Source organism: Semicossyphus pulcher, unplaced genomic scaffold (assembly GCF_022749685.1).
Source record: "Semicossyphus pulcher isolate SPU_LCO1_2020_fin unplaced genomic scaffold, fSemPul1.0.p SCAF_13, whole genome shotgun sequence".
Lineage (NCBI taxonomy): Eukaryota > Metazoa > Chordata > Actinopteri > Labriformes > Labridae > Semicossyphus > Semicossyphus pulcher.
The window spans coordinates 8779187-8792807 of NW_027211637.1; the positions used below are offsets into that span (position 1 = coordinate 8779187).

The 13621-nt window shown below is 39.6% G+C and overlaps 1 protein-coding gene across 2 annotated transcripts; it reads right to left on the minus strand.

Annotated features, from left to right (window-relative positions):
• Positions 1 to 699: 699 nt before the first annotated feature.
• On the minus strand, positions 700 to 13110 carry ifrd2 (interferon-related developmental regulator 2). 2 transcript variants are annotated; one of them, XM_069659993.1, is made up of 13 exons: positions 12580 to 13110; positions 11430 to 11486; positions 6013 to 6129; positions 5772 to 5856; positions 5475 to 5599; positions 5147 to 5304; positions 4237 to 4290; positions 3756 to 3934; positions 3538 to 3646; positions 3296 to 3430; positions 3083 to 3211; positions 2590 to 2682; positions 700 to 2399 (listed from the first exon to the last, which is right to left on the minus strand). In XM_069659993.1, exons 1-13 carry the CDS (start codon positions 12620 to 12622, stop codon positions 2319 to 2321), a joined length of 1365 nt encoding a protein of 454 aa, XP_069516094.1. In that variant the 5' UTR covers positions 12623 to 13110; the 3' UTR covers positions 700 to 2318. The 2 variants fall into 2 exon arrangements, with proteins under 2 accessions (XP_069516094.1, XP_069516095.1); XM_069659994.1 differs by lacking the exon at positions 11430 to 11486.
• Between the last annotated feature and the right edge of the window lie 511 nt (positions 13111 to 13621).

Below are 13621 nucleotides of genomic sequence, written 5' to 3' on the forward strand. Positions count from 1 at the left end.
GGGTTTAAACTGACTTCCGGTCCGTTCATGAGTTCATCCACATTACTCTATTAATGACTTGATCGCCTCACCTGGGCTTGATTCAACATTTTACAACAATGATTTTCAGTGCACCAGTGCCTCCATGTTGGATTCATGAATGGACGAAACCACTTCGCTTCAGTTTGGAGGGGTGCAGTGGAAGAAGGCGACCGCAAGGGGTCAGCAGATGATCACAAAGATGTTCTTGTTTTTAGTTTTTAACATCTCTATTACTACTGATGAAATGGTAACTTTAGCAATATTAAAAATAATTACTGGATGTCATAATCCACAAGTTGTGACAGGGGAAAAATTGTCTAAAAGTACATTTCCAGAAACAGTGGGGTGTTCTTAAGTTTGTTTCCATGTCTGTCATCAACACAGCCAGTCTCAACACAATTTGTATCCTTTCACCTTGGCAAAGAAAAAGTTAAATGGTTTTATCATTCATTATAACTACGCTTCTCTACGTGACAAAATCTTCGTCCAAATTTCAGGTTAAAGGAAAAACAGTTGCTACTTTAGTTTGTTCATGTCTGTGCCTCAGGCTAACATTACATTCCTTTCTCCAGGTTATCACAAGGAACAACTACATTAACCCCACAATGTGTTTTAACAGTCTTTACATGACAGTTACATGTTTTTGCATTTACAGAAAAGACAAAGAAAGTGCTCAAATATTCTTTATTTCATTTGATTCATATTCTGTCCATGTGCTGCAACACCAGAGCCACTGACCAGACAGTTTGGTAAGTCTTTGATAAATGAGGCCTGTTGTCCCTTCAGCTGTGAAAGCTGTTTTCACCAAGGAACTAACATTTCTAAGCATTGGGTAAGTGTGACTTTCAAATGTATGATCAAAAGCACACGTTTTTCATACTGCTGCCACAATCAGGAAATGAAATCTAAATTATGGATGCTAACCGAATTACAAATATTACCACAGAACTCGTCTGATCAACAGCTCTGGTTTGTAGCCTGTATATTTACTGCTCATTAGAGGGAAAATTGCATCCCATGATTCAAGTACAACTCTTCCCATAAATCCCTATGTACATTCTATCTGCATACACAGATGACCCACCAACTCGCATTAAAAGTATACATGGAAAAAACTATAAACTCTTCATGTCTTTGTCATCCCATAGTTGTGTCTGTAAACAGTTCTTAGCATTTTTAGGTTTCTTAAAAATCACACAGTACTGCTCTTTTAATAAATTAGAAAGTAAAATACAATTATCCACCAGAAACAGGTAAAACGTATTTTTCCCTCTCAAAAATATAATACAAAGATGACAATATTAACTCTTTGATATCATATTAACTCTTTGATTTCATTTTTATTAATTAGGCATCTTCCTGTTCATTATTGTTTTTTAGGTTTTATTTTATGATGTTAAATAAAATTCAAATAACACTCACGCAAAACCACACAGATTTTCTTTTAAGGTTGCATTGTTTGTGAAGTCATTTCCTAGTTTGGCAACTCGCAGCCACTGAGGGAGAAACGAAGAATCATTATATTAGAGTAGAATTAGGATATAGTAGAGTAGAACTTCCAGATTATTTCAGGGGCTCTTGTTAGCTTTTTGCTACAGAAGTTGGTGCTCAGACATAAAGATCCAGAGATACACCATGGCTCTTTAAATTCAGGAAAAGTGGCTGAACACTATGTGGACACTGAAGTCATAAATATTGATTAAAAAGACACAGGACAGCAGTTCAAGCCGGGTATTAAAACCAATACCCATTAGCACCAAAGAGGTTTTCAGTGACTGTAACATGGAAGGTTTCCACATGTTTGAAATGTATCTTAGAGCTTCAAAACATTTCATTCCTATGTTGAGACTTCATATTTTACTTTCTCTGTATTTTTAGAGATTAACTCAATAAAATATAGTTTCAATATTCAAAGATTTTGTGTGTGCTCAGAAAATCTCTCCTTTGCAAGAGTCATTTCAATGCAACGTAAAAAATGTGTTCAGCTTCGTTTTACAGGTGTATCTATTTTGAACTGGGAGCATTTGTTTTTGCAATTCACTTCATTTTGATTTAAAAATTAGTCAAAAGCACATGCCTGCTATGACAAAGACTAAAAATTAGAAGTATAAATGTTGGCTATCTTAAATCTGGAGATTTTTTTTTGCAGGTGAAGAGCACAAGTGAAAAAGCCCTGTTCAGAGTTTGTTGTGTATTTGTTTGTCTGACAGCTGAAGGCCAAGGCATCGTTTTGTGTCCGTCTTAATGTAGCCCAAGGAGTTCCTCTCTCATCCACTGCCTTAATTTTCGTCCTTCTCTTACATTACGTCAGCCCGTTTGTCCCTGACTTTATTCCTCTGTTTCGTCCTGGCCTTGAAGGCAGCTGAGTTGAAAAGATGCTGTCGAAGAAAAATGAAAAAGAGATGAGTGCATCGAGGTATATTGTTCTCGCACAGCTCAACAGGGATGCAACATACAGTAAATACAAGATAAGGAGAAAAATACTGAAAAATGCATCACAAACTCTGAGGCTGTTATTGATCCAGTGTGCTGCAGGTTGGAATTCAATGAAATAAAAGCTGCTGTTACCTTCTCAAATCTAGAAATCTTGTTTGCTTTGACAGTAGCATCCAGAATGAGGGGAGGGCCGAGGCCAAAGATGTCTCTCAGTAGTGGGTTGAACTGCACCAAAACATAAAAACAGACTAAGATCAACAACATGGGTTGTGGAAAATACATCAGACTTTGCACAACATAAACACAAAACTGCCGAAAAAGTAAGTTTTAGACCTTAAACAGTGTGCATGGGAGAAGAAATAAGTAGATCCAGCATTATACTCAACATGACAGTATATTTGCAGTGCTCATAGCCTGCTGCTTTAATAGGCTCTAATCAATTAGTTAAATGTCATTAATACCAGATGTGAGAGCAACGACTCCGAACTTAAACTGGCATAATGTGGAAGTAATACAAAAAAGTGTGAGATTTTATATGCAGCACTTCCAAGGACGCATAAAGGGTATTCCTGTGAGAATACACCCAACTATTTAATTGTGAGCTGGTTTCAATGAGCTTCCTGACCTGTAAGTGGTGTCTGACCCCGGACTCCAGGATCTCTTTGAAGGCATCGTAGATTCTTCTCCTCATCCAGCTGTCGATGTAAACGCTCTCTACTCCAAACCTGATCTTCTCCTCTGTGAAGTCTTCGTTCTGCAGGTAAGAGAAGCCAAAAACATAAAGACATGGAAATAACAATCAAGACAGATGTGCACGACTAAAAAATAAATAACACACCTCTATGTAATGTAGCACTTCTCTGAATATGGACCGTTGTTTCCGTCTGTCGTTCTTGGCTCGATGTTTGTTGCCATCTGTGGCTAAACTTTTCAGACACTCACACAGACTTTCACTGTCTTCCACCTCGAAGTCCTGAACACACCAGTGACATAATGCAATCAAAAAAATGTGATATTAATTGCTTCAGCAACGTGTGTGCATGCTCATGAATGGTGCATTATATCTAGGTCTGTGTTTACCTCTTCTATATCTCGTCCCAGCTCCACCAGCAGAGCGATGGTTTCACCCACTGCAATCCTGTAGTTGACGTCACTGCTCTGCAGACATGCCAGCAGTTTTGGGAGGTGACTACAGGGAGGGCGACAGAGGGGAGAGCACATGTTAATTACATTACACGTCACTGTTGATGACCCTTCACTTTGGCAAAATTATTTATCAAAATGCCTGTTTCACTCACAGGTCTAGGAGCACAGTTAGTCTCGACGCAGGACAGAGGGTGACCAGCAGCGACCAGGCCTGCAGAGCGGCGCAGTGGAGACCTGGACTGCCAGGTTTAGGTGTGGGAAGAGTTCCCTCTCTGTTTGGGTAGGAAGACATGAAAACGCTCTCCAATAGGGCCAACGACTTGATCAGGTCCTGGGAGGGTTGAGTCGTGATGTTAGAATGATAAAGAGAGAAAATGTAATGAGTCATGAGAAATACAAACTCTTGATATAGAACGACCCGTTATAACTCAATACTGTGACTAAACATTTACTAGAGCCTGGAACCCACATTTGAGTTAGAGGAAGCCTTTTGTGCTCAAGATATTTTTCTGAGCAATGAAACCTCAAACCTATAGAAGCCACACTATACCCTGTGGTGCCGATATTTTTCTGCAAGACCATAATATTTATGTGTCTTAATGGATTTGGCAACCGAGAGAAAGAAGTTCTTACCTCTCCTTCTTCAGCTGCAGAGACATAACAGCACATCCCCAAAGCTCTGGCACACTGATGGAAACAGAAACAAGAACAAATTTAATAAAGAGATATTTAATTTTGCAAGAACCGAAAATGAAGCTGAAGTTCCCCTGAAGCAAACCTGAGGTTTGATAACGCCAAAACACGTATGACATTTGCACTACAGTTGCAACTATAATCCTAATGTTTTTTGTTAATGATGTAATTGTTGCTGTTGTATTCTTCATATTTTTCATGTAAATACTGAGAATTTATTTAGGTTGGTATTAAAGTTGCATTTGGTATATTATTACACATACATTGTTATTCATTATTTTGTTTAGTACAAGTAGTGGTGCTTTTTTTTGAAGTTACATTTCAAGTGTCGTTGAGCTGCTCTCGCACAAGTAAGACTTTCATCACCTGCAAGCACGGACTTCTATGCTCCACTAAAAGTGTATGCAGGACACTTCGGAAGACTATTCCCTTTTGTAGCATGCAGCCAACGAGGTTATTGTTTTGTTTGTCTGTATTTTACTTCGGTAAAATGTTGTTCACCTGCTGTGCATGTTATTATTCATGTTTAGCTAACATTGTATTTACAGTATATTGTCTCGTTTATACTGTGTGTAGTTTTCAAAGTGAATTTTGAAGCCTTCAATAAACCAGTAGCAAGAAAGCCACTTGTCTCTTTTGGAGGGAATTATCATACAAGTTCAGAAAAACCCTAAAATTGATGTACATAAACCCAACAGTTTTGTTGTCCAAAAAGGTTAAAAAAAACAATGAACAAAACAGGCCTGATTTATATTTGACCCAGATATCCCATATGTATTTTACTTTCTGCTCTTCTTGTCTTTTTTCAGGAGTTGCTGTAAGTGAAGAAAAGGTTTATTTTTTTACGCACACTCTGGCGGGCTGCTATGCTGGCACTGTTGTCAATCAGAATTGCAGTGAGGATTGGACGAAGGATCTTGAAGCCCTCCTCTGCCTCATCTCCACCCCCCAGCTGGATACAGAGGAGGGTGAAGACTGTAGCTGCTGCTGCCTGTTCTTCACCACTGCCTGGAGGAAACAGAGAGTTACTGTGCGTTTATCAATAATTGTTTTTAAAATGGTCAGTCAACTACAACTGCAGAGGATATATTTTCTGTTAGACAGAAATATCACACTACCATTGTGGAATAAAGGTCTGTTTCGCCAATACAGAAACACATGCGTCTGTTTCAACTTACCTTTTTTAAGACTCCTTTCCAGGCAGTCGCTGACTGTGAGGCGTCGCTCTGTCAGGAAGTCGTACAGCAGTTTGGAGGAGAAGGCCTGTCGCAAGGACTCCAGACCTGCTAGACGTGTCTTTGAGCTGAGAGAGACACAAACAGATAAAATAAAGAGTGAGAGAAAGGAGAATAAGGTTAAGATTTTTTTCCTTCAATTTCAACAACAATCCGGTGTTGCACAATCACTTTAATTTCGGACATTTCCTACTGTTATTATAGATAGTGACAAGACAAAAACAAAATAAATAAGCTTACCTCTTATCCATCACGTTGTCTATACACTGCTTAAGTTTGTCTTCCGTTTCCTCTTGGGCAGTCAGCTCATCCACCTGCTCCCCTCCTGTGTTTAGACAGTCACACACAGATGTTTGTTAACTGTATGTAGGTTTATGTGTGAGATTTACCATCATCTCAAAAAAAAAGAAATAGAATCCAAAATAAATCTAAAATAAGTCTGATTCTAAAAAGCGTGCGTATTCTGCATCTATGTACAAACCTGTCCCCTCATCCATTACAGAGGCGGTTTCACTGGCACTGCTGTAGTGGCTGAGAACATCAGATGTCAGCTCATCATCGCTCCCACCCAAGTCTCCCTTCACCCCATTTTTAATACCTAGGGTTAAAAAAGAAAAAGTTAGAAAAGGGTGGAAAAAAGGAGAGCACAAGGGCCGTTATATTTACATGAAGGATGAGAAAAACTTTTCAACTGCTCTGTTTTGAGGTCAATGGAGCAACTGTGATTCAATCACAACAACAGTTACTTCCTCCCTCTATTGTAGCAGAGTTCTCTATTATCTGCTTCAAAAGGTTACAATACAAGGAAGTGAAAAATAGCAGACACACCTTACACAAGAATACAATTTGTTTGTATGTAAGGCTAATATGGGCCTCGTCTTCATGTCAGATAATTCCTTTTTTATTTAACAGCCAATTACTGTATGATCTCTTTAAAAATGATTAAGGGCCTAAAAATGACAGCTGGTTAAACATGAAAGTGAAATTAAAACACTAACTCCTAAATTAACACAGATGTAGCTGGAGGAAATTTCCCAGTCGTGACTAATGATAGATTTTGAGAAGCTGACTGGAGGCTTACTCTGCTCAGCTGTCCTTCTTTGTCAGTAACTTTACACCAGTAGACCTTCTTATGCACAGACACACATTAACACACTCAGACCTACACACAGGGATTCATGTAATTTATATATAACCTTTATCTTGGTAACTTTGCATATGCAGCATTACTTTCATATGCAAGTGAAGACAGAAATGTACAACCTGTTAGACAAGAATAGCTAAAATACAAGACAATGATTTCATTCACTGTGTCTCATATATATAAGTATATCTTACAGCAGTTAACACAACATAAGAGCTCATGTTGTCCTAGGTTCTCCTTCATCTTTTATTTCTATTTGCACTTAACAGTAAATAGTGTTTAATGTTACAACACAGTCCTGCCCTGTGTGTATGAGAAGGGCAGTTTGTTACACAGGGTCTGAACACAACAGGCAGGCTAAGCTAAGCTAAGCTAACCCTCAGGTTCCTGCTGGCTCAGGACTTTCTACTGTGGGTAGGATTACTGGAGACCAGAGTGGCCATTCATTTTTTCTTTCACTCAGTGTGTACGATCCAGAATGGTCAGACAGTGTGTGCATGCGTGTGTGTAAACTAGGTCAATCAGTACAGTAGGGGTAACACTGAGGTCACCGTTGTTGCAGAAATGCAATAGAAGTTCTAGAAGTGAGTACATTTTAATATGACAAAGTAAGTTAATATTTTCATTGAGAATGTAGACTTCTTGCAACAGGAAGTAGTTTGGTTATTTCACTCTACTGAAGCTACAAGCTCAATGCGTAACACACATGTACAGTAAGTATAACAACTCAAGCAGAACATTCTCTGATATCATTCAGCTGTTTCCACCTGAGAGAAAGTAATATGAAAATTCAAGAGAGGAATTCAAATGCAGCTGAAGTAGCTGGATACAGAACTATACCCCAGCTGTAGGTGAAGCATGCGCTGCTTGTTTACACCACGCGCACATTTTGCTTCCGCAATGCCGGAATGCAATGTAAAAAGGTGGCATGATGGCAGAGCTTCGTTACGCTTTGGCAGAACGGCAATGTGAAAAGGGCTAGTGTCTCTCTGATGCTGTTTGGTTGGGATTCTGGGGCTGCGAGCCACGCTGCTGCCAACGTTTGCTCACCTAATCCTTACCTTATCCTTACCTTTGTAAAAAAGTAAAGTAAATTATGTCTTCAGTGTATCACTTTTTAATACAAAAATGTTATTACAATCAAGATCATTTCGACAATCAGATTTATTACAGGCTTGACTTAATCTTCTTAATTGTTCTTAATTAAGGAGGAAAAATGGTGACAGTAGTGCTAAAATTTTATTAACTAAATGGGCAATGTAGGTTTAACTCAACATAATGTAGTGTTGATTGCTGCTTGTTAATAATTTTTTAATAATAATAATAAGTTGAGGTGACTAAATAATAACTTCCAAAACTGTACAGTAATGATGCAATAGTTGCATGTTGTCTTCCTATTAACAGCAACCTTTCCACACGTCAGTATTTACACTGTCTTTGAAAAACTGGATGTGTAAGTGCTGATAATGCTGAGTTGGCAATAAACAGTAAAGCCAAAACTCTAACCTGGAAATCATCAAAGTTGTTGTGGTATCAGGGAGATCAAACGTTTATGGTCAGAGTAAATAACCAAGAATTTCATTATGAGAAAAAACATCAGCATTCACATTTGTTCTGAATAAGATGGAAGCATTCACTCGTGACACTACTCATCTCATGCAAAATGTCGCCACTTTAAGCTAAACCTGAAACACCTCTGGAACTCTTCGTTTCTTATGCAATAGTTTATTTCTCTGACAGAACAGCCTGCAGGCTCTCACGCTCACAAAGCTACTGTTCACAGCAGATATAAACCAAGCTGCCAGCATGTAGCAGTAAGTAATTTCCCAGCCATTATCCTTGAACCACAGGCTACTCCCGAGAAGCCACACACACAGAAACACACAGCTATACACCTTCCCACGCAGTCCAGCCCACATACAGCTCAGTTATAGTGTGTGAGCTCCCTGCCACGACACGTGTCGTCTCCACTTTGCTACTTTATGCTTACATAGCAATCACTTACACAGCAGTCAGTCAGTCTCAGAGGAAGATACTCTGCAGATGGACAAATCAGAACTCTGAGCCAAAGGGGTGGGAGCTTGCTTGACTCCTCTGGCCATGGCCGGTTAGGGCGAGCTTTAAATACAAGACTAAATTTACCTGCACTCTCTCGACAAGAATTGTGCAGAGGTTCTCAAAGGATAATTGCCCTCACGGTGACAAAACCTATTCAAAAACCTCATTTTGTTTTGTCATTTCATTTTATCATTGAGTCTATTAATTTTAGTCACTGCCTTTTGTTCGAATTTCATTTTATACTGTAAAGATCTAATTAGAGCATTCTTAAACTCTAACCCCAACTTGAACAACATCTTCCAGAGGCTTTGGAAGAAATCCAGGCCTTGAAATAAAACTTACACTTGGAAATAAAACACAAAAAAAGTTCTGTAGGAAATGCTGTATAAGATCAAAAAGACCAAGCAGCAGATGAGCTGTTGCCTCACTATAATGTCAGAAACATAATACCAGATTCTGTCTAATCTCGGATCCCATTGGCTATAATCTGACGACGATATAGCCTCTGGGCACAGTGGTGAACATGCCAGGGCATGTATCCGGCAGTTAGCGATAAATTACTTCCTTTTCCGCGGGCTGCATTGTATACAGAAAAAGAACCCATTTTTCCTGTCATTGACTTTAATTAACAGGTCTTACCTTTGCCAAAATTGCGACATCATGATGCAGATTTGTAAAAAATAAAAATAAAAGCTTTATTAGGTCTGTCCTCAAGAGGAGAAGAAAACTACTTTTAAAATGCTCGTTTGTTGAAAGGAGGTCAGATCAATCATTTCTGATGCACTGAAGGAAGTGGAACGGCTTTCGTGACACCACGTCAGGGAATTTATCTCAAGTTGAATTTCAGATCTAGAACGGATGTTAGCTGACCATGCTGCAGATGTCTGTTTAAAGAGATTATTAAGAAGCTAAATCAAGTTAGATAGCCGCTAATGGGCAACGGGATGTCATTACGGTGGATTACGTTCCGCCTGCTTTTGCTGTCCACACAGACTGTTTTTCCTGCATACGCCGCAGCCTGCTGATACGAGATTGACCAATATTAATTGGACTACAAGTGTACTACAAACACTTGCCGTCCCGGAAATACACATCCCTGCCTACAGATTCTACATTTCTATGTAGAATCTGTAAATAGAAATTAGATTCTGTCAGACTACATGTAAATAAAGATTTGTTTACAGGCTTAAAGACATAGCTATTTTTAAATAATTGAAACACCATTTTTAGAGGTATCACAAATAAATTCACTTTTGCGGTAATGCATTGTGGGATTAGAAAGCTACACCTCATCATGCAGTGTGGTTATTTGAAAAAAAGTGTCAACAATGTTAAGCTGATAAGACAACAGAAAAATGCATAGGAGAGACATAAAAAGTCACTCCAGGAAGTAATGACTGTCTGGATCTATACTTTTCAAGTGTCAGCGCAGGTAAGAAATAGGTAAGGATGGTCAGAGAGATTCCAACAAAATTGGAGATGGGAGCACTCAGACTTTGGCAAAGTAGAAGTGATAAAAAGTAAGGTATGCCATGCTGGATAACTAAGTATTGTTGATATCTAAACTGAACAGCCAATTTAATACAATCCTCCAATTAGTTCTCTTTAAGGCACTGTGTATGTCAGGGAAATGACAAAGACAATTGGGCAACATGGCGATAATCATGGCAAAATCTGGAGCGTCTTTTTCAAAAGGCTCAGTTAACCTTAATTAGGGAAGCAATTTTTGTCACTTTCATGGTATAGCTCTAGAAGAGATAGAGAAGCCGACAGCTTGGACAGTGTTGTGCAGCTTGGTCTGAGCTACTTGTCTTGTTTCCGATGTACAGCCCCTTGGCTAGTGCACTATGGGGAGATATTTGCTGAATTTGACAAAAACTGTATTGGATTGGGATAACATACCACACTTTCAAGCCGGACTAGATGTTAGCAGGCAAATGTATGTGGCCAGTTTGTAAGGATGTGAAGGTAAGATCTGGATGTGCTTCAATTAAAGTCTTTTGAGCAGCATTCGATTTCAGGTTGACGGCGATGTTCAAGAGTGACATGAATGAGGACTGAAGAAACTCAGACAGTACAGGGATATCGTGCCACTGTGCTGCAAAACAAAGAGGCTGCAGTAAAGTCAGCAGGTCACAGGGCTCCAGGGTGTGATAGGGAAAACAGGGATAACAGCCAAGTTTCTATGGTGCAGAGTTACATTTCCAATAGGCCTATACTAAGCCTACAGTCCTGCTGGTGTCCTGCAGCAGATTACTAAAAGTGACTGAATATGGCACAGCTCCACTAACAATACTTTTTCACCAGTCTTAAAGAAGCTGAATTTTACTAAATTTAAGTTCAATAGTATCTTAGAAAAAATTGTTTGATGTCAGACTAATCTGTTACAAAATGCTCAATGTATATGGTAATTGTCCAACAAAGGTAGGTCTTCAAATGTATTATAGGGTGCAACAAAATTAGTTCCAGTTGGTGCACATCTGCCTTAATGTGAAAAGTTAGTCTGGAGCCCTCAGACAAATGAATACAGTAAGCAGCCTGGGCAGGAAACGTGAGAGGGGGGAAATAAGCATGGTGAGTTTAGCAGACTCGTTGCTGGGCTTACTTCATGCACTGTAATAAGGTCCAAAAGCCTCCGGACAAGCCTTGAGTAGGGCACAAAGCTGAGGTCAGGGGTCAAGGGTCAGAGGAGTTACCTTTCAATGAGGCTTTAGTCGACAGCTGCAGCTGAAGAACCTCCTGACGAAGAGAGCCTGGACGTGGCGTATGGACGAAGAATGTATGGATTTACGAAACGAAGGGGGTACAGATTGGAAGAAGAGTGGTGGAGGGATGAATGAATGAATGAATGAAATGATGGGTAGAATGCAAAAATGATCATGATGGAGAAGAAAGCATTAAAAATGAGCTCCATTTTCGCTCATTCATAAAACGTATAATACTGATGCACAATAAACAATACAGGCATCTCAGAAGCCTAAAAGTTAAAACAGTTTTCAAATATAATATAAACACTAGACTTTTTATTGCTATTGATCAACTTATTAGCTACCCTGTCGCTCTATCTCACTTTAATCTTTAGCAGAAGTCTTCCTTCCACACAAATGTGTTAGTGTGCATTCTGGCGCTGGCACGTGTATGCTTCCCGGTAACGTCACTCCTTAAAACGTGAGGGGGCTATAACGCCCCTACAGGCACATGCATGGTCCGCACCACTACTGTACATTGATGAAAACGTGTAGCTGCCTGTGACTGAAGTTTAACTGTAAGAAGTAACTTTACTAAACGTAAATAAACTCAGTGTATTTGTACATTTACTGAAAAACTTGTTGCACATGATTCATACGGTGTCACTCAGGTGTCCCCTACAAAGCATGGCAATGGGCATTGCTGCTAAAAATAACATGCCGTTAACCATAACCCTACAAGTAGAACTTCATCTAGCCATGGTCCTTAATGTTGGCAGAAATATTTAGTTTACTATAACATGCAACACACTTTCTTGAACAATTCGTAAATGCTTCCACACGTATATGACTCATTGAAAGTAGTGGCTTCAAAATAGCTGTCTTAATAACATGCAACCTGCAGGACTAAACTGCAGCACTAATGTTAAGCCATATGGCTGTACATGGCAGGCTACAAAACAATTAACATACCAAGTAGCTACAATCAAAGGAGCAACAAGCTGTCTCGCTATATTATAATGTATGCTAAAAGGCTATACGCTAAAGGTGTGGTGACAGAACTGTACAGCGTATACCAACTCTTGCATCAACATGCCATTACTGTCAGTTTCCTCCACAAGCTGGATGGTGAGTTAGCATTGCCGCTAGTGCAACTTACCCGGCTTGCTGGAGCCACGTTTCCCCTTTTTACTCCGAGGCATGTTTAAAAGCGCTTTGATCCACAGTATACAACAAAGCTAGCTGAGGTTAGCTAGCTAAAGTTAGCCTGCTTTTAGTCCTACTGTCAAATAAGCTCCTCAGATTTGACAGTTGGTGTCAAGGCAACAGCAGCAACAGAGGGCTGGATGGTCTCCGTGGTTTATCTTGAAACTGTTTAAAAAAAGGTCCCAAAGTTCCACCTTCTTTCACACTTTTGTTGACACTTTGGCTAACGCTGGCTAGCGTCCTTCGCGAGCACGAACCACCACCACGTTCCGCAACTCCCCGCTTTCCTGTCTTGGATTAAATATTTAACTGGAGGCAAAAAAAGTCACTTTTCTCATCGGTTTTACGATGTATTATCTATGGTTGCCTCCAGGTAATCTATATCTAATACCAGGTTGAGATAGTAAGTCTTTTCCAAAGTGTTTGGGGCGGAGTTTCGAGCACGCTGCTGTCGCCAAGTCCACCATCTTCCCCTCAGTAACTACTGAACAGACCGGTGTGTCGGATAACCGGGGGTTCCGACTGGTGATACTCGCGTGCTTGAGGCAGATGTGTGGTGGGCGTGGCTTAACCAGGAAATATTCTGATTACTTCATCTGTCACATTCATGTCGGTGTCTTTTGAACATTACCGTAGAAACGGTTATAGTCCATGAGCCGGGGGTTGGTCTTGCTAATTTGGGGGGACCATGTGTCATTGTGATTTGTATAAAGATCTATGTCCCTAGTGTTGGAAAATGTATGATAGCATTGCAGCAATGGTAGTTTTCTATGTGCTATCACTCCTTTTTTCATCCCATTACAATTTTTTCACGTTTTTTTTGCTGTTTTTGACATGAGCCAATATAAAAGAGGTTAACTACCATCATATTGATCTAACGTGCATATGGATAACTCCATCATAAAGAGCACAATAAGAGCTTTAAAATATATTGTTTGTTGTTTATTATATATACATTCAGACCAAGGTTTGAGACGGACCTCCTGCCAACATTT

Excerpts from the sequence above, each read along its gene's own strand:
- ifrd2 (XM_069659993.1), bottom strand. The coding sequence starts at position 12,622 with ATGCCTCGGAGTAAAAAGGGGAAACGTGGCTCCAGCAAGCCGG. Across the intron at positions 11,487-12,579 it reads ACGTGGCTCCAGCAAGCCGG|GCTCTCTTCGTCAGGAGGTT; the intron begins GTAAGTTGCACT and ends CGCCACGTCCAG. Across the intron at positions 3,431-3,537 it reads TGGGACGAGATATAGAAGAG|GACTTCGAGGTGGAAGACAG; the intron begins GTAAACACAGAC and ends TGGTGTGTTCAG.